The sequence below is a fragment of the Salmo trutta genome, unplaced genomic scaffold (genome assembly GCF_901001165.1).
Source record: "Salmo trutta unplaced genomic scaffold, fSalTru1.1, whole genome shotgun sequence".
NCBI classification, from domain to species: Eukaryota; Metazoa; Chordata; class Actinopteri; order Salmoniformes; family Salmonidae; genus Salmo; species Salmo trutta.
This window is the reverse complement of record NW_021823350.1, coordinates 1,061,796-1,086,105: the sequence shown is the minus strand read 5'-3', so window position 1 is coordinate 1,086,105 and position 24,310 is coordinate 1,061,796. Positions and strand designations below refer to the sequence as shown.

Below are 24,310 nucleotides of genomic sequence, written 5' to 3'. Positions count from 1 at the left end.
AATGATAAAATAAGTAGTTTATTGATCAGTATTCATGTATGTTAAGCATTACAGTAAACTTCCATGATAAAATATGTTCTTTTATCTTAAGCAATTTGGTATCAACAAGAAATGTGTCACTTCATATTCATACACATTATTTAAGCAGAAGGAATGGACTGAGTGACACTTGGCACTACAGAAACAATTGAGTAAATGGATTCAGGTCTACTGCAATTTCCCGACTAGGAAGGGTGGCTTAGCTCTATTACAGACATTACTTGCAGAAACACCTCCTTAAGTGTCTCTTAAAGGTCTCTGTCTGACTCTCCAGCTTTGGTCCCCCCCCCCACCCCCATCCCCACCACACGCACCACACTACCTCCCTCACACAAGAGTCTGAGTGGCAAACATGTACCCAATTCCCTTTATATAGGGTATATGGGATGCACTCAGGCTATTCTAACAGGCCTCCTCTGTCTCTTCTGATGTTGCAATAACAACTGATTACAGATCAGGCTGTTCTAACAGACCTCCTCTATCTCTTCTGGTGTTGTAATAACAACTGTTTACAGATCAGGCTGTTCTAACAGGCCTTCTCTGTCTCTTCTGGTGTTGTAATAACAACAGGTTACAGATCAGGCTGTTCTAACAGACCTCCTCTATCTCTTCTGGTGTTGTAATAACAACTGTTTACAGATCAGGCTGTTCTAACAGGCCTTCTCTGTCTCTTCTGGTGTTGTAATAACAACAGGTTACAGATCAGGCTGTTCTAACAGACCTCCTCTATCTCTTCTGGTGTTGTAATAACAACAGATTACAGATCAGGCTGTTCAAACAGACCTCCTCTGTCTCTTCTGGTGTTGTAATAACAACAGATTACAGATCAGGCTGTTCTAACAGACCTCCTCTGTCTCTTCTGGTGTTGCAATAACAACAGATTACTGTTCTCATGTCACCTCCATCCAGCCACTTACAACTAAATTCACCAGGCCCTGGCACATGGCTAAAGCCTGTTTTATGAGTGATCAGGCTCCATCAAGTCACTTACAGGTAAAGTCACAATCAATCAATCAATCAATCAATTAAATGTATTTATAAAGCCCTTCTTACATCCGCTGATGTCACACAGTGCTGTACAGAAACCCAGCCTAAAACCCCAAGCAGCAAGCAATGCAGGTGTAGAAGCATGGTGGCTAGGAAAAACTCCCTAGAAAGGCCGGAACCTAGGAAGAAACCTAGAGAGGAACCAGGCTATGAGAGGTGGCCAGTCCTCTTCTGGCTGTGCCGGGTGGAGATTATAACAGAACACGGCCAATATGTTCAAATGTTCATAGATGACCAGCAGGGTCAAGTAATAATAATCACAGTGGTTGTAGAGGGTGCAACAGGTCAACACCTCAAGAGTAAATGTCAGTTGGCTTTTCATAGCTGATCATTCAGAGTATCTCTACCGCCCTTGTTGTCTCTGGAGAGTTGAAAACAGCAGGTCTGGAACAAGGTACCACATCCGGTGAACACGTCAGGGTTCTATAGTCTCAGGCAGAACAGTTGAATCTGGAGCAGCAGCACGACCAGGTGGACTGGGGTCAGCAAGGAGTCATCAGGCCAGGTAGTCCTGAGGCATGGTCCTAGGGCTCATGTCATTCGAGAGAAAGAAAGAAAAAGAGGGAGAGAGAAAAAGAGAGAGAGAAAAAGAGAGAGCATACTTAAATTCACACAGGACACCAGATAAGACAGGAAAAATACTCCAGATATTACAGACTGACCCTAGCCCCCCCGACACAAACTATTGCAGCATAAATACTGGAGGCTGAGACAGGAGGGGTCGGAAGACACTAAGGCCCTGTCTGACAATACTCCCGGACAGGGCCAAACAGGCAGGATATAACCCCACCCATTTTGCCAAAGCACAGCCCACACCACTAGAGGGATATCTTCAACCACCAACTTACCATCCTGAGACAAGGCCGAGTATAGCCTACGAAGATCACAACCCGGACAGGAAGATCACATCAGTGACTCAACCCACTCAAGTGACACACTCCTCCTAGGGACGGCATGGAAGAGCACCAGTAAGCCAGTGACTCAGCCCCTGTAATAGGGTTTGAGAATAGGGCAGAGAATCCCAGTGGAGAGAGGGAAACCGGCCAGGCAGAGACAGCAAGGGGGGTTCGTTGCTCCAGTGCCTTTCCGTTCACCTTCACACTCCTGGGCCAGACTACACTCAATCATAGGACCTACTGAAGAGATGAATCTTCAATAAAGACTTAAAGGTCGAGACCGAGTCTCTCACATGGATAGGCAGACCATTCCATAAAAATGGGTCTCTATAGGAGAAAGCCAGCGGTTTGCTTAGAAATTCTTGGGGCAGTAAGGAGGCCTGCGTCTTGTGACCATAGCGTACGTGTAGGTATGTACGGCAGGACCAAATCGGAAAGATAGGTAGGAGTAAGCCCATGTAATGCTTAGTAGGTTAGCAGTAAAACCTTGAAATCAGCCCTAGCCTTAACAGGAAGCCAGTAAAGAGAGGCTAGCACTGGGGTAATATGATGACATTTTTTGGTTCTAGTCAAGATTCTAGCAGCCGTGTTTAGCACTAACTGAAGTTTATTTAGAGCTTTATTCCGGTAGCCGGAAAGTAGAGCATTGCAGTAGTCTAACCTAGAAGTGACAAAAGCATGGTTTCATTTTTCTGCATCATTTTTGGACAGAAAGTTTCTGATTTTTGCAATCTTACATGGATGGAAAAAAGCTGTCCTTGAAACAGTCTTGATATGTTCGTCAAAAAAGAGATCAGGGTCCAGAGTAATGCCGAGGTCCTTCACAGTTTTATTTGAGACGACTATACAACCATCAAGATGCTGTCAGATTCAACAGAAGATCTATTTGTTTCTTGGGACCTAGAACAAGCATCTCTGGTTTGTCCGAGTTTAAAAGTAGAAAGTTTGCCGCCATCCACTTCCTTATGTCTGAAACACAGGCTTCCAGGGAGGGCAATTTTGGGGCTTCACCATGTTTCATTGAAATGTACATCTGTGTGTCGTCCACATAGCAGTGAAAGTTAATATTATGTTTCCGAATGACATCACCAAGAAGTAAAATATGTAGTGAAAACAATAGTGGTCCTAAAACGGAACCTTGAGGAACACCGAAATTTACAGTTGATTTGTCAGAGGACAAACCATCTACAGAGACAAACTGATATCTTTCCGACAGATCTATACCAGGCCAGAAGTTGTACGTGTAGACCAATTTTGGTTTCCAATCTCTCCAAAAGAATGTGGGGATCGATGGTATCAAAAGCAGCTACTAAGGTCTAGGACCACGAGGACAGATGCAGAGACTCGGTCTGACGCCATTCAAAGGTAATTTACCACCTTCACAAGTGCAGTCTCAGTGCTATGATGGGGTCTAAAACCAGACTGAAGCGTTTCGTATACATAGTTTGTCTTCAGGAAGGCAGTGAGTTGCTGCGCAACAGCTTTTTCAATTTCTTTTGAGAAGAATGGGAGATTCGATATCGGCCGATAGTTTTTTATATTTTCTGGGTAAAAATTTCGCTTTTTCAAGAGGCTTTTTTACTGCCACTTTTAGTGAGTTTGGTACATATCCGGTGGATAGAGTGTCACGGTTGTCGAAAGGAGCGGACCAAAGTATAGCGTGTGTGTCGTTTCACATTTTATTTACTCTGTGAAACTGTGCAGTACATAAATAAACTGAATACACAAAACAACAAACCGTGACGCAGAGGTGAAACAAATACTACTCAAAAAAAACATAATCTCCCACAAAACCCAGGTGGAAAAACCCCTTAAGTATAATCTCCAATTAGAGACAATGAGGACCAGCTGCCTCTAATTGGAGATCATCCCAAACAAAACCAACATAGAAATACAAAACTAGAACATGAACATAGAAATACAAAACAAAGATAAACACCCCCTGTCACGCCCTGACCTACTCACCATAGAAAATAACATTTTACTATGGTCAGGACGTGACATAGAGAGACGTGTATTATGTTCAACATAGGAGGGCTAAGCATAGGAAGCAGCTCTTTTAGTAGTTTAGTTGGAATAGGGTCCAGTATGCAGCTTGAAGATTTAAAGACCATGATTATTTTCATCAATGTGTCGAGAGATATAGTATTAAAAAACTTGAGTGTCTCCCTTGATCCTAGGTCCTGGCAGTGTTGTGCAGGACAACTGAGCTTTGGAGGAATACGCAGATTTAAAGAGGAGTCCGTAATTTGCTTTCTAATGATCATGATCTTTTCGTCAAAGAAGTTCATGAATTTATCACTGCTGAAGTGAAAGTCATCCTCTCTTGGGGAATGCTTCTTTTTATTTAGCTTTGTGACAGTATCAAAAATAAATGTTGGATTGTTCTTATTTTCCTCAATTAAGTTGGAAAAATAGGATGATCGAGCAGCAGTGAGGGCTTTTCGATACTGCACGGTACTGTCTTTCCCAGCTAGTCGGAAGACTTCCAGTTTGGTGTAGCGCCATTTCCGTTCCAATTTTCTGGAAGCTTGCTTCAGAGCTCAGGTATTTTCTGTATACCAGGGAGCTAGTTTCTTATGACAAATGTTTTTTGTTTTTAGGGGTGCGACTGCATCTAGGGCATTACTCAAGGTTAAATTGAGTTCCTCAGTTAGGTGGTTAACTGATTTTTGTACTATGACGTCCTTGGGTAGGTGGAGGGAGTCTGGAAGGGCATCTAGGAATCTTTGGATTGTCCGAGAATTTATAGCATGGCTTTTGATGATCCTTGGTTGGGGTCTGAGCAGATTATTTGTTGTGATTGCAAACGTAATAAAATGGTGGTCCGATAGTCCAGGATTATGAGGAAAAACATTAAGATCCACAACATTTATTCCATGGGACAAAACTAGGTCAAAAGTATGACTGTGGCAGTGAGTAGGTCTGGAGACATGTTGGACAAAACCCACTGAGTCGATGATTTTTTGGAGTGGGTCTGTGGACTTTTCCATGTGAATATTAAAGTCACCAAAAATGTGAATATCATCTGCCATGACTACAAGATATGATAGGAATTCAGGGAACTCAGTGGGGAACGCTGCATATGGCCCAGGAGGCCTATATAAAGTGATTGAGTAGGGCTGCATAGATTTCATGACTAGAAGCTCAAAAGACAAAAACGTAGTCGTTTGTTTTTTTGTAAATTGAAATTTTCTATCGTAAATATTAACAACTCCTCTGCCTTTGCGGGATGCATGGGGATATGGTCACTAGTGTAACCAGGAGGTGAGGCCTCATTTAACACAGTAAATTCATCAGGCTTAAGCCATGTTTCAGTCTGGCCAATCACATCAAGATTATGATCAGTGATTAGTTCATTGACGATAACTGCCTTGGAATTGAGGGATCTAACATTAAGTAGCCCTATTTTGAAATGTGAGGTATCACGATCTCTTTCAATAATGACAGGAATGGAGAAGGTCTTTATTCCAGTGAGATTACTAAGGCGAACACCGCCATGTATAGTCTTGCCCAACCTAGATCGAGGCACAGACACGGTCTCATTGGGGATAGCTGAGCTGACTATACTGACTGTGCTAGTGGCAGACTCCACTAAGCTGGCAGGCTGGCTAACAGCCTGCTGCCTGGCCAGCACCCTATTTCATTGTGGAGCTAGGGGAGTTAGTGCCCTGTCTATGTTCGTAGATAAGATGAGAGCACCCCTCCAGCTAGGATGGAGTCCGTCACTCCTCAACAGGCGAGGCTTGGTCCTGTTTGTGGGTGAGTCCCAGAAAGAGGGCCAATTATCTACAAATTCTATATTTTGGGGAGAGGAACAAAACAGTTTTCAACCAGCGATTGAGTTGTGAGACTGCTGTAGAGCTCATCACTCCCCCTAACTGGGAGGGGGCCAGAGACAATTACTCGATGCCGACACATCTTTCTAGCTGATTTACACGCTGAAGCTCGGCCCTGAGACATGGCTAAAGCCTGTTTTATGAGTGATCAGGGATACATCCCAAATGGCACCCTATTCACTATAAGATGTGCACTATCTAAATGGATAGGGTGCCATCTATGAGCCAGCGGGTCCTGTTTCCTGAGTGATATGGAGTGTTCTTTATAGTGTCCATCGACCCCCTCAAGACCCCTGTTGGCTCAGTCGTAGGAGGACTGGCTGCTGCCCTGCTGCCCTGCTGATGCAGGGAGGTTTACAAGTAGAGCTAATAAGCCTTTAAAGTTATGTTTGTCCTGGTTTCTATGCCACCTTTCATGGGTCTGTCAGGATCTAAATGTCAAGTTTTTTAGTCGGAGTTGAGTACCTGTAACCTTTTCCTTTTGTTTCGGGAAATATGTTTTTCCTCAGCCATGCATTTCAAGCCACACGTACTGGTCTGTTCTGTAATTACCAAAACAGATTCACCTGAACGTACATTCAAAAAGGGCTTTGTTCATTTTATTTTGTGAGAAACTATATACTTAACTCACAGTGATAAAACTAAGGTTATTTCCATTGTGTTATAGTCTAGTGTTACCGTTGTGGTATAGTGTTACCATTGTGTTATAGTCTAGTGTTACCATTGTGTTATGGTCTAGTGTTACCATTGTGGTATAGTCTAGTGTTACCCTTGTGTTATGGTCTAGTGTTACCATTGTGGTATAGTCCAGTGTTACCCTTGTGCTATAGTGTTACCATTGTGTTACGGTCTAGTGTTAACATTGTGTTATAGTCTAGTGTTACCATTGTGTTATAGTGTTACCATTGTGTTATAGTCTAGTGTTACCATTGTGTTATGGTCTAGTTTTACTATTGTGTTATAGTCTAGTGTTACCATTGTGCTATAGTGTTACCATTGTGTTATAGTCTAGTGTTACCATTGTGTTATAGTCTAGTTTTACCATTGTGTTACAGTCTAGTGTTACCATTGTGTTACAGTCTAGTGTTACCATTGTGTTATAGTCTAGTTTTACCATTGTGTTACAGTCTAGTGTTACCATTGTGTTATAGTCTAGTGTTACCATTGTGTTATAGTCTAGTGTTACCATTGTGTTATAGTCTAGTGTTACCATTGTGTTATAGTCTAGTGTTACCATTGTGTTATAGTCTAGTGTTACCATTGTGTTACCGTCTAGTGTTACCAGTGTAGTATAGTCTAGTGTTACCATTGTAGTATAGTCTAGTGTTACCATTGTAGTATAGTCTAGTGTTACCATTGTGTTACCATCTAGTGTTACCATTGTAGTATAGTCTAGTGTTACCATTGTGTCTCTGGTCCCGTCATCTCTCTGAGTTTACCTTCGCCCAGCTGTTCAGTTCTGACTCACCTTGGCCCACTCCTTTGATAATCAACTCTACATTATTTACACCAGTGTACCAAGGCTTCGTCTCCAATGGCAACCTATTCCCTACATAGTGCACTACTCTCGACCATGGGACTCTGGTTAACAGTAGTGCACTATATAGGGAATAAGGTGCAATTTGGATCGCAAGCCATATCTAGTCAGCAGATGTCTTTGTAAACCACATTGTCTGGCTTTGTGATTCCACAATAGTGTGTAAACAAGATAACGCAGTTTAACTTTTCTCATCCTTGGAAGAATCGGATAAAATAGCTTGTTTAGTTTTTATATTAGTTTAGCCACTCTGTATGGTCCCAGATCCAGAGCCCCGAAGTTTACAGATCCACAGCCCAGAACTCTATAGAAGCACAGCCCAAAACTCTATAGAATCACAGCCCAGAAAGAGCCACAGCCCAGAAATCTATAGAGCCACAGCCCAAAACTACTCTACAGAGCCACAGCACAGAAATCTATAGAGCCACAGCCCAAAAGTCTATAGAGTCACAGCCCAGAAATCTATAGAGCCACAGCCCAAAACTCTATAGAGGCACAGCCCAGAACTCTACAGAGCCACAGCCCAGAACTCTACAGAGCCACAGCCCATAACTCTATAGAATCACAGCCCAGAAAGAGCCACAGCCCAGAAATCTATAGAGCCACAGCCCAAAACTCTATAGAGCCACAGCCCAGAAATCTACAGAGCCACAGCCCAGAACTCTATAGAGCCACAGCTCAAAACTCTATAGAGCCACAGCCCAAAACTCTATAGAGCCACAGCCCAGAAATCTACAGAGTCACAGCCCAGAACTCTATAGAGTCACAGCCCAAAACTCTACAGAGCCACAGCCCAAAACTCTACAGAGCCACAGCCCAGAACTCTATAGAGCCACAGCCCAGGGCCCAGATTCACAAAACAAGCTTCATAAGATAGTTCGTAAGTGCATATCCTCAACAATATCTTAAGATTTAATGATTTTCTTAGGAACTTCTCAAATATCTTCTTACGAATCTTCTTAAGATGTTTGTTGCTAGGCAACCGTTTTAGCTAGCAGTCTAGCAGGCAATGGCAATTATGTTAGCATATTTCTTACTGAGATTACTGTTCTAAAACATGTTCTTGGGTTTAAAATAATCAATACTGAAACTTTCAGTAGAAGTTTGTGAGTGAATTAAACATGTTCAATTGCTTTCATGAGCTTTTTCTCTCACTGCCCCTGAGTTTTAGATGAGGGTTTATTTATCTTGGGTTTAAGAATATTTCCAAGGACTTTATTTTCAAGAATCAAATTTCTTCTTAACTTTTTGCTTAAAAGAAATTGCACAAGAAAATTTCCTATAACCTTTTTGATGAATAGTAACTTTACTTAACTTTCTTCTTACGTCTATAGTTAAGGAATAAAATGGCAGTTAAGAAGACATTTCTTCTTAAGAAGGTTTTGTGAATCTGGGCCCAGAACTCTACAGAGGCAGAACCCAGAACTCTACAGAGCCAGAACCCAGAACTCTAGAGAGCCAGAACCCAGAACTCTACAGAGCCAGAACCCAGAACTCTACAGAGCCAGAACCCAGAACTCTACAGAGGCAGAACCCAGAGGTCTACAGTACCAGAGCCCAGAACTCTACAGAGCCAGAACCCAGAACTCTACAGAGCGCAGTCTCTCCTGTTGTTTATATTTAGGGGTCAGTCTCTCCTGTTGTTTATATTTAGGGGGCAGTCTCTCCTGTTGTTTATATTCAGGGGGCAGTCTCTCCTGTTGTTTATATTTAGGGGCAGTCTCTCCTGTTTATATTTAGGGGGCCGTCTCTCCTGTTGTTTATATTTAGGGGGCAGTCTCTCCTGTTGTTTATATTTAGGGGCAGTCTCTCCTGTTGTTTATATTTAGGGGGCAGTCTCTCCTGTTGTTTATATTCAGGGGTCAGTCTCTCCTGTTGTTTATATTTAGGGGGCCGTCTCTCCTGTTGTTTATATTCAGGGGTCAGTCTCTCCTCTTGTTTATATTCAGGGGGCCGTCTCTCCTGTTGTTTATATTTAGGGGGAAGTCTCTCCTGTTGTTTATATTTAGGGGGCAGTCTCTCCTGTTTTATATTTAGGGGGCCGTCTCTCCTGTTTATATTTAGGGGCCGTCTCTCCTGTTGTTTATATTCAGGGGGAAGTCTCTCCTGTTGTTTATATTTAGGGGGCAGTCTCTCCTGTTTATATTTAGGGGGCAGTCTCTCCTGTTGTTTATATTTAGGGGGTCAGTCTCTCCTGTTGTTTATATTTAGGGGTCAGTCTCTCCTGTTGTTTATATTTAGGGGGCCGTCTCTCCTGTTGTTTATATTCAGGGGGCAGTCTCTCCTGTTTATATTTAGGGGGCCGTCTCTCCTGTTGTTTATATTTAGGGGGCAGTCTCTCCTGTTGTTTATATTCAGGGGGCAGTCTCTCCTGTTGTTTATATTTAGGGGGCCGTCTCTCCTGTTGTTATATTTAGGGGGCCGTCTCTCCTGTTGTTTATGTTTAGGGGCAGTCTCTCCTGTTGTTTATATTCAGGGGGCAGTCTCTCCTGTTGTTTATATTTAGGGGTAGTCTCTCCTGTTGTTTATATTTAGGGGGCAGTCTCTCCTGTTTATATTTAGGGGGCAGTGAAGCACGGAAGTGCACACACACACACACAACTGTCAGACGTTAAATCCTTTACTCTGTTCGATGTTAAATCGTTTACTCTGTCAGACGTTAAATCCTTTACTCTGTTAGACGTTAAATCCTTTACTCTGTCAGACGTTAAATCCTTTACTCTGTCAGACGTTAAATCCTTTACTCTGTTAGACGTTAAATCCTTTACTCTGTCAGAAGTTAAATCCTTTACTCTGTCAGACGTTAAATCCTTTACTCTGTTCGACGTTAAATCCTTTACTCTGTTAGATGTTAAATCCTTTACTCTGTCAGACGTTAAATCCTTTACTCTGTCAGACGTTAAATCCTTTACTCTGTCAGACGTTAAATCTTTTACGCTGTTAGACATTAAATCCTTTACTCTGTTAGACGTTAAATCCTTTACTCTGTTAGACGTTAAATCCTTTACTCTGTTAGACGTTAAATCCTTTACTCTGTTCGACGTTAAATCCTTTACTCTGTTAGATGTTAAATCCTTTACTCTGTCAGACGTTAAATCCTTTACTCTGTCAGACGTTAAATCCTTTACTCTGTCAGACGTTAAATCTTTTACGCTGTTAGACATTAAATCCTTTACTCTGTTAGACGTTAAATCCTTTACTCTGTTAGACGTTAAATCCTTTACTCTGTTAGACGTTAAATCCTTTACTCTGTTAGACGTTAAATCCTTTACTCTGTCAGACGTTAAATCTTTTACTCTGTTAGACGTTAAATCCTTTACTCTGTCAGACGTTAAATCCTTTACTCTGTCAGATGTTAAATCCTTTACTCTGTCAGACGTTAAATCCTTTACTCTGTTCGACGTTAAATCCTTTACTCTGTCAGACGTTAAATCCTTTACTCTGTTAGACGTTAAATCCTTTACTCTGTCAGACGTTAAATCTTTTTCTCTGTCAGACGTTAAATAATTTACTCTGTTAGACGTTAAATCTAGATGAGTGTCTCAGTGTTTTAAAATGGTCTGCAGTCTGAACATCTGTTATAATACTGTGGATGTTCTGCAGTCTGAACATCTGTGATAATACTGTTGATCCCAGTCTAGTAAATGTGGTTTGTTATGAAGCCTGTATTTCAAAAACAAGACCCTGATTAAATGTTCTCCTCGATTTAAAGACGGAAAAGAAGTCAGCAGTGCTAAACGTCAGAGACGCGTTTTGCAAATTTACGAGGCATGTGTTTTTATTTCCATTCAGGCTTATTTCAGTTGGAGCTGACAACTTCCCAGATCGAGTCTTGATGATGTGAGGTCATTTGACAGTTGATTTGTCAAATGGAAAGAGAGAAATACAGTGGTACAACATATAGAAGCTGTATCTCCATGATTAAAAGCAGAGCCAGACGGGACAGCAGCCCAGTTAAATCCTGTACTTATGCAATACTTTGGAAATTATTATTTACTTTCAGTGCTTTTATTTCAGTTTCATTTGAATTCCATTCCAATACTGCATTATGTATTTTGCTAATGTACAACACGCCCACGATAAGTGCCTGAGGGTTAATTGTAGCAGAATACTGAAATGCATGCAGTACGTCCTCTTCATTGTGACACTGCGTTTTCTGTCTGTTTTCATAGAGAGAGTGTAAAGTTTGGAGGAGAGATCCCTTGCTGTTATATCCCATGGTAGTTCATATTCACCTATAGTTAACCTGTAGGTTCCATAGGGCTCTGGTCAAAAGTGGTGCACTTTGTAGGGAATAGGGTGCCATTTGGGAAGCAACCAGTATTTACATGTTGACTGTAATGGTGGTGGGTATTTACAGAGGAGCATTTTGTCATTCAATATTAATCAACATACGAACTGCATCTATTAATAGAAGAATGTATTAAAGTAAAGCAGATTATGAGGAGTTTATATTTCTAAAGCCCAAACCCATCTCTCCTGTTCGGTGGCACCGTTCCATTCTGACTGAGTCTGTGTCCAAAATGGACCTCTATTCTCTATTTATAGTGCAGTTCTACTAACCGGGGCTCATAGGGCGCTGGTCAAAAGTAGCACACTACATAGGGACTATAGTGTGCTATTTGGGTCGCAGACTGATTATACAACAAGACAACCAACAGCACATTGTCAATCTGATAGTGTGCGAGTGGTGTACTGAAGACCTGTCTGTTCCCAGCGGGGTGTGGGTTCTCTCCTCTCTCATCTCTCCTCTCTCTGTCAGTCCGTTTGTCACCAGCTGATTTCCACACGCTAAGACCTGGTCCTGTATGACTCAGTTGGTAGAACAAGGCGTTTGCATCGGCACGGTTGTGTGTTCGATTCCCGGTGGGGGGGGAAACCAATATATAAAATGTACGTACACCATCTCTGTAAGTGGCTTTGGATGAAAACGTCTGCTAAATTCGATATATTACGCCCTGAATGCAGCCAGAGACAGACGTCTCGCTGCTCCATGATGATATCAGGCTCTCCTCTGGTCTTTGAGAGCGTGAAGATGACTTTATGACAACGTGATCCATAGAAGTAGAATCAGAATAGAAAATAGATGGTATTGATCTATGATGGGGTGTTCTGTCGTCTCAAGGCCTCCTCTCATCTCAGACTTTCATCAATAGCTGCTGCTATCTCCTCAGAAGAATAATCTTTCGGATCAGGGACTTTCTCGACTACTTTCATAGAGTGCGTCCGAAATCTCACCCTATTCCCTATATAGTGCACTATATTTGACAGGAGCCCTATGGGTCATGGTTAAAAGTAGTGCACTATATAGGGAATAGGTTGCCACTTGGAATGCAAAAACACTCCCGTCACTGTGACAGTCAGTCTTTCATAGGTAGTCCTATTAGCCTGACGTGGGAGTTGTGTTAAATTGGGTCAATCAGATCACACAGCGGTGGTATTCATGATCCTTGAAGAGACCTCCTACAGAGCACAGAGTAGTCTCAGTGGAATTAAGGAGATTAACAACACATGCCAAATGGTACCCTATTCTCCATATATAGGGCCCTATAGTCCCCTGGTCAAACATAGTGCACTCTGGGTAAAGAATGCCATTTGGGATGCGGAACTAAGCCTGTTCATGGTTCTCTATGGTGTAGTCAGCAGGCTGTTTTCACACCAAGCCCTAAACGCTGGACTGGAGCTTCTTCTGAATAAGCATAATAAACTTGTCCCGGCTGTAATCTGGTATTACTGATATCCACTCTTGAGCTTTTTTTATTGTTCTGCATTGCTTTTACTGTCTGTGAATAGTGTGAAATAATTGGATGGCTGATAATTGAATGTGGGGGTATAAATGTAAATGTGGGGTATAGCAATGTATTGTTATACCCCCACATTAAAACATATTACAATTTAACACATACTATAGAATTCTGCAGTAAACTGTAATATACTATAGAATACTATACTACACACTGTAGTATCCCTCGATCATGTGTAGTACTTACTATAAAATGTTGCAGTATACTATAGAATACTATAGTAAATACTACAGTAGTGTCCGCAAAAAGACTACAGTCCTCAAAAATATTACCCTTTTTTTTAAACTATAGTAAATACTACAGTATTTAATTTACATACAACCTGCCCATTCCCTTCCCCCATAATGCAGTTTGTGCCATCCATAAGTGAGAAACCTACATGTCAAGTACAGACCATATAATATGTTACCTACAGGTTCTAGAAAAGAGCAGAATCTCTGTCCTCTCCATTCTGACCCTAGTCCTGCCTACCTACAGGGTGAAACTAAATATTAGGACAGTGTTCTTAATGTTTTTTACCCTCAGTGATTAGGACAGAATATATTGAATGGGGTATAATTTGACACTCAGCCATTCCATTAAACATACCGTATCCCAGACCTTGAATGCATGGCTGTTTTATTCCTATTGTGGGTTGATTGCTTAGCAGTCCACACACCACTTTAAACAATTATACAACATTAGCAAACTTCATACAATTTAATGTTTTGATTGTTGTCATGAAGTTGAAATATGTTGACTTTTGTGGAAACATTTTGTATCGCCACATTGTGGTGTGTTTTTTATTGTTGTTGTTGCTGGGTTTTTGTAGTGATTGTTATAAAATTCCTAATTTGCATTATACATGTCTTTTCCAGCCTTTTGACAACAGACAAAAAGAAACAAAATACATATTCATAAAAGACAGGCAGACAAGCAGCTGGATTAACTGAGCTCGGGTAATTTTCATCAACCCTTGGCTAATTCCAAACACAATTAACCTTTCCAAACAAACTGCACTTATCAGGGAGAATTCAGCAGGCAGACGGGATGGGTGGAATATAAAAGAGCCCACTTGGTGCGTTTTGCAAAATGAACCTGAAGCTGCGTTGACATTTGTAAAAAAAAAAAAAAAAAAAATGTATTAAATTATCTGCTTTGAAAGAAACTCTGCAATCAATATGTTGTCATTATTGTAAATAATAATAATAATAATAATAATGTATTGTAAATGACTTGCCTGGTTAAATAAAGGGAAAATAAAAATCTATTGTAGATAATGGAGTTGATGTGATGCAGTATCTTTAGTTATAATCAGTTATAAAGGTAACTTAACTTAATGAGTTGTCTCAACTTGGCATACAGATGGATTGCTACCACGCTGTTTCTGATACAGTTTTGAATATGTTTGATTTTTATTGATTTTATTTATTATAATCGCCATTATCTGAGGCCAACGACGACAGCTAGGCTTACTGGGGTCTGACACATCACCCAAAAGACATTACAGACAAAACACTTTGGAATTGACATACATTTAAAACATGGACGTGCACTGTGTGTGTGTCTATCAATGTTTTGTCTCAAACATAATGTCCGTTAACAAGGCAACTGCCCTATCCTACATAGACCTGGCCTGACTAGATCTGAGCCAGTAGCTCTGAGCCAGTAGATATGAGCCGGTAGTTATGAACCAGTAGATATGAACCGGTAGTTATGAACCAGTAGACATGAGCCAGTAGATATGAGCCAGTAGATATGAGCCTGTAGATATGAGCCAGTAGATATGAGCCAGTAAATATGAGTCAGTAGATATGAGCCAGTCGATATGAGCCAGTAGATCTGAGCCAGTAGATATGAGCCAGTCGATATGAGACAGTCGATATGAGACAGTCGATATGAGCCAGAGTGATGAGCCAGTAGCTGAAACACAAAGTGTGCATACTAATTAGCACCATTTCCCCTTTGTAGTGAACTACAGTATCTCACAAAAGTGAGTACACCCCTCACATTTTTGTAAATATTTGAGTATATCTTTTCATGTGACAACACTGAAGAAATAACACTTTGTTACAATGTAAAGTAGTGAGTGTACAGCTTGTATAACAGTGTAAATTTGCTGTCCCCTCAAAATAACTCAACACACAGCCATTAATGTCTAAACCGCTGGCAACAAAAGTGAGTACACCCCTAAGTGAAAATGTCCAAATTGGGCCCAAAGTGTCAATATTTTGTGTGGCCACCATCATTTTCCAGCACTGCCCTCTTGGGCATGGAGTTCACCAGAGCTTCACAGGTTGCCACTGGAGTCCTCTTCCACTCCTCCATGACGACACCACGGAGCTGGTGGATGTTAGAGACCTTGCACTCCTCCACCTTCCGTTTGAGGATGTCCCACAGATGCTCAATAGGGTTTAGGTCTGGAGACATGCTTGGCCAGTTCATCACCTTTACCCTCAGCTTCTTTAGCAAGGCAGTGGTCGTCTTGGAGGTGTGTTTGGGGTCGTTATCATGTTGGAATACTGCCCTGCGGCCCAGTCTCCGAAGGGAGGGGATCATGCTCTGCTTCAGTATGTCACAGTACATGTTGGCATTCATGGTTCCCTCAATGAACTGTAGCTCCCCAGTGCCGGCAGCACTCATGCAGCCCCAGACCATGACACTCCCACCACCATGCTTGACTGTAGGCAAGACACACTTGTCTTTGTACTCCTCACCTGGTTGCCGCCACACACGCTTGACACCATCTGAACCAAATAAGTTTATCTTGGTCTCATCAGACCACAGGACATGGTTCCAGTAATCCATGTCCTTAGTCTGCTTGTCTTCAGCAAACTGTTTGCGGGCTTTCTTGTACATCATCTTTAGAAGAGGCTTCCTTCTGGGATGACAGCCATGCAGACCAATTTGATGCAGTGTGCGGCGTATGGTCTGAGCACTGACAGGCTGACCTCCCACCCACCCCTTCAACCTCTGCAGCAGTGCTGGCAGCACTCATACGTCTATTTCCCAAAGACAACCTCTGGATATGACGCTGAGCACGTGCACTCAACTTCTTTGGTCGACCATGGCGAGGCCTGTTCTGAGTGGAACCTGTCCTGTTAAACCGCTGTATGGTCTTGGCCACCGTGCTGCAGCTCAGATTCAGGGTCTTGGCAATCTTCTTATAGCCCAGGCCATCTTTATGTAGAGCAACAATTATTTTTTTCAGATCCTCAGAGAGTTCTTTGCCATGAGGTGCCATGTTGAACTTCCAGTGACCAGTCAGTATGAGGGAGTGTGAGAGCGATGACACCAAATGTAACACACCTGCTCCCCATTCACACCTGAGACCTTATAACACTAACGAGTCACATGACACCAGGGAGGGAAAATGGCTAATTGGGCCCAATTTGGACATTTTCACTTAGGGGTGTACTCACTTTTGTTGCCAGCGGTTTAGACATTAATGACTGTGTGTTGAGTTATTTTGAGGGGACTGGTAAATTTACCCTGTTATACAAGCTGTACACTCACTACTTTACATTGTAGCAAAGTGTCATTTCTTCAGTGTTGTCACATGAAAAGATGTACTCAAATATTTACAAAAATGTGAGGGGTGTACTCACTTTTGTGAGATACTGTATATAGGTATAAGGTGCTCTTTGGGATAAATCCAGGGTGCTAGAGAGTTAAGTGATGTGACCACTCCACCGGCTGTCCCAGGAGCTTCACACACAGTGCCGGCCGACTGGGTTTCATGTAGTGGGGCTGCCTTTGTGCCGACTCACTGCCCAAGCCCATCCCTTACCAGTAGCCTGGTCCCAGATCTGTCTGTTTGTGTGTTTCTGTCTGGATAACTCCTATGGTTATTGTCACGCCATGTACAACCGAGGGTCCCGTGCAATCTGGGGCCTAACCCATGGGATCCTAACCCTAACCCTGTAACTAACCCTGTCCCTGTTGTTTGACCTGCAGGATATGTCTGGTAACTAACCCTGTCCCTGTTGTTTGACCTGCAGGATATGTCTGGCAACTAACCCTGTCCCTGTTGTTTGACCTGCAGGATATGTCTGGTAACTAACCCTGTCCCTGTTGTTTGACCTACAGGATATGTCTGGTAACTAACCCTGTCCCTGTTGTTTGACCTACAGGATATGTCTGGTAACTAACCCTGTCCCTGTTGTTTGACCTACAGGATATGTCTGGTAACTAACCCTGTCCCTGTTGTTTGACCTGCAGGATATGTCTGGTAACTAACCCTGTCTCTGTTGTTTCACCTGCAGGATATGTCTGGTAACTAACCCTGTCCCTGTTGTTTGACCTGCAGGATATGTCTGGTAACTAACCCTGTCCCTGTTGTTTGACCTGCAGGATATGTCTGGTAACTAACCCTGTCCCTGTTGTTTGACCTACAGGATATGTCTGGTAACTAACCCTGTCTCTGTTGTTTGACCTGTAGGATATGTCTGGTAACTAACCCTGTCCCTGTTGTTTGACCTGCAGGATATGTCTGGTAACTAACCCTGTCCCTGTTGTTTGACCTGCAGGATATGTCTGGTAACTAACCCTGTCCCTGTTGTTTGACCTACAGGATATGTCTGGTAACTAACCCTGTCCCCGTTGTTTGACCTGCAGGATATGTCTGGTAACTAACCCTGTCCCTGTTGTTTGACCTGCAGGATATGTCTGGTAACTAACCCTGCCCTTGTTGTTTGACCTACAGGATATGTCTGGTAACTAACCCTGTCCCTGTTGTTTGACCTACAGGATATGTCTGGTAACTAACCCTGTCCCTGTTGTTTGACCTACAGGATATGTCTGGTAACTAATCCTGTCCCGGTTGTTTGACCTGCAGGATATGTCTGGTAACTAACCCTGTCCCTGTTGTTTGACCTACAGGATATGTCTGGTAACTAACCCTGTCCCTGTTGTTTGACCTACAGGATATGTCTGGTAACTAACCCTGTCCCTGTTGTTTGACCTGCAGGATATGTCTGGTAACTAACCCTGTCCCTGTTGTTTGACCTGCAGGATATGTCTGGTAACTAACCCTGTCCCTGTTGTTTGACCCGCAGGATCCACTGCCACCTGGGAGGGCCTGATGGGACCCATGCTGCCAGCCCAGTTTGCCCGGATGACATCACTGTCAGCGCCAGGTGTTGCTCTCATGACTGGAGACTGGAGACCCCACTCAACATCAGGTTAGGCCCTGTCAATCAATCAATCAATCAATCATCAGGTTGGATATGTAAGTCAATCAATCAATCAATTCATCTATCAATTAATACACCGTTTCATGTTTTTAACCATACTGTATATTCATGTATTTATTGAAATATTGTACCGCATAATACACTCGTAGAGGCTCATTTTGTATTCATCAGACTGAATAGTTGGTGCTACACTCTGAAGAATATATTTGACCATAACACAACCCTTGAACTTCTCATTGTAATAAACGTTCCTCTGTCTTAGAGTAAGAGAACAGACCTGCTGTTCCGTGGGCTTCATATTTCATTTCAGTCATTTAGCAGACGCTCTTATCCAGAGCGACTTACAGTAGTGAATGCATACATTTAATTTCATGCATTTTTCTTTTTTTTTGTATTTGCCCCCCGTGGGAATCGAACCCACAACCCTGGCGTTGCACACAACATGCTGGCGTTGCAAACACCATACTCTACCAACTGAGCCACAGGGAAGCCATATCATATCATTGTAATAAGCGTACCTCCTGTTACAGTAGGAGAACAGACCTACTGTACCGTGAGCTTCATATCATTGTAATAAACGTTCCTCCTGTTACAGTAGGAGAACAGACCTACTGTACCGTGAGCTTCATATCATTGTAATAAACGTTCCTCCTGTTACAGTAGGAGAACAGACCTACTGTACCGGGGGCTTCATATCATTGTAATAAACTACCTCCTGTTACAGTAGGAGAACAGACCTACTGTACCGTGAGCTTCATATCATTGTAATAAACTACCTCCTGTTACAGTAGGACAACAGACCTACTGTACCGTGAGCTTCATATCATTGTAATAAACATTCCTTCCTGTTACAGTAGGAGAACAGACCTACTGTACCGTGAGCTTCATATCATTGTAATAAACGTTCCTCCTGTTACAGTAGGAGAACAGACCTACTGTACCGTGAGCTTCATATCATTGTAATAAACTACCTCCTGTTACAGTAGGAGAACAGACCTACTGTACCGTGAGCTACATATCATTGTAATAAACATTCCTTCCTGTTACAGTAGGACAACAGACCTACTGTACCGTGAGCTTCATATCATTGTAATAAACGTTCCTCCTGTTACAGTAGGAGAACAGACCTACTGTACCGTGAGCTTCATATCATTGTAATAAACATTCCTTCCTGTTACAGTAGGAGAACAGACCTACTGTACCGTGAGCTTCATATCATTGTAATAAACTACCTCCTGTTACAGTAGGAGAACAGACCTACTGTACCGGGGGCTTCATATGCCTTTATATCTTCGTTTCAGGGAGGTTGTCATCTCAACATCAAAATGCTTTTATGTATCTTTCATCATTCCTCATGTCTGGATAAAGGCTGAACCAATCTGTCCATCATTGATTTAAAGTGTACCATGTAAAGAGATGAAATGTATCACTGTGATGTGACAGACAGCACCTCCTTCACTCCGGGGTGGCAGGTAGCCTAGTGGTTAGAGCAGGTAGTCTAGTGGTTAGAGCAGGTTGCCTAGTGGTTAGAGCAGGTAGCCTAGTGGTTAGAGCAGGTAGCCTAGTGGTTAGAGCAGGTAGTCTAGTGGTTAGAGCAGGTTGCCTAGTGGTTAGAGCAGGTAGCCTAGTGGTTAGAGCAGGTAGCCTAGTGGTTAGAGGCAGGTAGCCTAGTGGTTAGAGGCAGGTAGCCTAGTGGTTAGAGGCAGGTAGCCTAGTGGTTAGAGGAGGTAGCCTAGTGGTTAGAGCAGGTAGCCTAGTGGTTAGAGCAGGTAGCCTAGTGGTTAGAGCAGGTAGTCTAGTGGTTAGAGCAGGTTGCCTAGTGGTTAGAGCAGGTAGCCTAGTGGTTAGAGCAGGTAGCCTAGTGGTTAGAGCAGGTAGCCTAGTGGTTAGAGCAGGTAGTCTAGTGGTTAGAGCAGGTTGCCTAGTGGTTAGAGCAGGTAGCCTAGTGGTTAGAGCAGGTAGCCTAGTGGTTAGAGCCAGGTAGCCTAGTGGTTAGAGCAGGTAGCCTAGTGGTTAGAGTCAGGTAACCTAGTGGTTAGAGCAGGTAGCCTAGTGGTTAGAGCAGGTAGCCTAGTGGTTAGAGCAGGTAGCCTAGTGGTTAGAGCCAGGTAGCCTAGTGGTTAGAGCAGGTAGCCTAGTGGTTAGAGCAGGTAGCCTAGTGGTTAGAGTCAGGTAGCCTAGTGGTTAGAGCCAGGTAGCCTAGTGGTTAGAGCAGGTAGCCTAGTGGTTAGAGTAGGTAGCCTAGTGGTTAGAGCAGGTAGCCTAGTGGTTAGAGCAGGTAGCCTAGTGGTTAGAGCAGGTAGCCTAGTGGTTAGAGCCAGGTAGCCTAGTGGTTAGAGTAGATAGCCTAGTGGTTAGAGCAGGTAGCCTAGTGGTTAGAGCAGGTAGCCTAGTGGTTAGAGCAGGTAGCCTAGTGGTTAGAGCAGGTAGCCTAGTGGTTAGAGCAGGTAGCCTAGTGGTTAGAGGTTTGGACTAGTAACCAAAAGGTTGCTAGATCGAATCGCAGAGCTGACAAGGTAAAAATCTGTCGTTCTGCCCCTGAACAAGGCAGTTTAACCCACTGTTCCTAGGCTGTCATTGAAAATAAGAATTTGGTCTTAACTGCCTTGCCTAGTTAAATAAAGGTAAAATAAAAATAATAATAAATTGCCATAGCTCTGTGTTGTGACAGACGGCACCTCCGTCAGTCCACTCTCAGTCAAATAAACATATCTCCCATGAGTACATACATCTCCCATGAGTACTGTAGAAATAGGTTGTGTGTGTTGTGTCTCAGACTAGTAAGGTATCAGATCATCTCAGTATACATTATTACATCTGTTTGTTCATCATCTACAATCGTTGAGTGCAACATTTTAACATTTTAACATGTTTGAGCAAGTGGAAAGTGCTGAAACACACATTTTATTTTCCATACACACACACACACACACACACACACACACACACACACACACACACACACACACACACACACACACACACACACACACACACAACAACAACAACTCCTAGTTCACGGAAGAAAGGAAGGACTCATGGAAGCATATTTTGGTGCCAATATCTTTAATATTTCCCAGTCTTCCTCTTGTCATCTCTCTTCATCTTGATGTCAGCTTCACTTGACTGCCTTCTGAAAGCCACAGGAGAATTACCCGTCTCAGACGGGAAACTAGGGTTTTGTTTCCTACCAAGCTGAGATGAGGGAGCATTTGTATTTTTGAAGAGACCCTAACGTTATACACTCTTTCTATGACACAGACTGACCAGGTGAATCCAGGTGAACGCTATAATCCCTTATTCGATGTCACTTATTGATGTCAAATCCACTTCCAATCAGTGTAGATGAAAGGGAGGAGACAGGTTAAAGAAGGATTTTTACACCTTGAGACAATTGAGACAGATTGTGTATGTGTGCCATTCAGAGGGTGAATGGGCAAGAACAAATATTTAAGTGCCTTTGAATGGGGTACGGTAGTAGGTTCCAGGCACACCGGGTTTGAGTCACAGGAGGTTGGTGGAACCTTAATTGCGGAGGACGGGCTCATGGTAATGGCTGGAGCGGAATTGGTGGAATGATATCCAACACATGGTTTCTATGTGTTTGATGCCATTTCATTTGAACCGTTCAAGCCATTATTCGGAGCCGTCCTCCCTTCAGCAGCCTCCGCTGGTTTGAGTGTGTCAAGAACTACAACGCTGCTGGGTTTTTCACACTCAAAAGACATGCCACCACCCAAAGGACACTAGGGTGGCTGGAGTCTCTACCCGCCTCTACCAGGCGGTGTCAGAGGAAGGCCCTAAAAGACTCCAGCCACCCTAGTCATAGACTGTTCTCTCTGCTACCGCACAGCAAGCGGTACCGGAGCACCAAGTCTAGGTCCAAGAAGGCTTCTAAACAGCTTCTACCCCCAAGCCATAAGACTCCTGAACATATAATCAAATGGCTACCCAGACTATTTGCATTGCCCCCCCCCCCTTTTACACCGCTGCTACTCTCTGTTGTTATCATCTCTGCATAGTCACTTTAATAACTCTACCTACATGTACATATTACCTCAATTACCTCGACTAACCGGTGCCCCCGCACATTGACTCTGTACCGGTACCCCCTGTATATAGTCTCCACATTGACTCTGTACCAGTACCCCCTGTATATAGTCTCCACATTGACTCTGTACCAGTACCCCCTGTATATAGTCTCCACATTGACTCTGTACCTGTACCCCCTGTATATAGTCTCCACATTGACTCTGTACCAGTACCCCCTGTATATAGCCTCCACATTGACTCTGTACCAGTACCCCCTGTATATAGCCTCTCTATTGTTATTATACTGCTGCTCTTTAATTATTTGTTACTTTTAGTTCTTATTCTTATGTTTTTTTTTACTGCGTTGTTGGTTAGGGGCTCGTAAGTAAGCATTTCACTGTAAGGTATTCGCATGTGACTAATAACATTTGATTTGATTTGATCCAGCCAACTTGACACAACTGAGGGAAGCATTGGAGTCATCACGGGCCAACATCCCTGTGGAATGCTTTCGAGAGTCTTGTAGAGTCCATGCGCCGATGAATTGAAGCAGTTCTGAAGGCAAAAGGGGGTGCAACTCAATATTAGGAACAGTGTATACCTCTATGCTCTTACCATAGACATCCTTATGTTGCATATCTCTATGCTCGTACTATAGATCACTCTATACTGCATATATCTATGCTCGTACGATAGATCACTCTAAACTGCATATCTCTATGCTCGTACTATAGATCACTCTAAACTGCATATCTCTATGCTCGTACTATAGATAACTCTAAACTGCATATCTCTATGCTCGTACTATAGATCACTCTATACTGCATATATCTATGCTCGTACGATAGATCACTCTATACTGCAAACATCTATGCTCGTACTATAGATCACTCTAAACTACATATCTCTATGCTCATACTATAGATCACTCTAAGCTGCATATCTCTATGCTCGTACTATAGATAACTCTATACTGCATATATCTGTGCTCGAACTATAGATAACTCTATACTGCATATATCTATGCTCGTACTATAGATAACTCTATACTGCATATATCTATGCTCATACTATAGATAACTCTATACTGCATATATCTATGCTCGTACTATAGATAACTCTATACTGCATATATCAATGCTCGTACTATAGATCACTCTTAACTGCATATCTCTATGCTCGTACTATAGATAACTCTATACTGCATATTCATTTGTTAGTCTCATTCCTTACTATGTTTAGTGTTTAGTAAATATTGACACAACTGGAACACGAGTAGTGGCAGAATCCAATTTGTTCACCTTTTAGACTACCCATTGTGTATTTTCCTTCATTATAGCTCTCCTCTCTGTGTGTGTGTGTGTGTGTGTGTGTGTGTGTGTGTGTGTGTGTGTGTGTGTGTGTGTGTGTATGCGCGACTCCTAATTAGATTGCAGAGAACTGGTATTGATTTTGCTATTGTGCTCCATCAATATTCACACCGCCATCAGGCTGCAATAAATATCCCTGATTTGTTATGTCCCAGCTGCAGTACATTCAATAACATATCTGTGTAAGATATTAACATCAGTTCAACATTACCGCTGTATCCCTGAAAGGAATGTGGAAGATTCTAACATCAGTTCAACATTACCGCTGTATCCCTGAAAGGAATCTGGAAGATATGAACATCAGTTCAACATTACCGCTGTATCCCTGAAAGGAATGTAGAAGATATTAACATCAGTCAACATTACCGCTGTATCCCTGAAAGGAATGTAGAAGATTCTAACATCAGTTCAACATTATCGCTGTATCCCTGAAAGGAATGTGGCAGATATTAACATCAGTTGAACATTACCGCTGTATCCCTGAAAGGAATGTAGAAGATACTAACATCAGTTCAACATTACCGCTGTATCCCTGAAAGGAATGTGGAAGATTCTAACATCAGTTCAACATT

General features: G+C 42.5%; 1 protein-coding gene across 3 annotated transcripts in view; it reads left to right on the top strand.

The window, feature by feature from the left end:
* The window catches only part of LOC115190190 (transcription elongation regulator 1-like protein), a 198,076-nt gene that overhangs the window by 153,103 nt on the left and 20,663 nt on the right, over positions 1 to 24,310 (top strand). For all 3 annotated transcript variants that reach the window (XM_029748678.1, XM_029748677.1, XM_029748676.1), the window contains exon 6: positions 18,199 to 18,324. In XM_029748678.1, the coding sequence (XP_029604538.1) occupies positions 18,199 to 18,324 (126 nt within the window). The remainder of the gene's footprint in view (positions 1 to 18,198; positions 18,325 to 24,310) is intronic.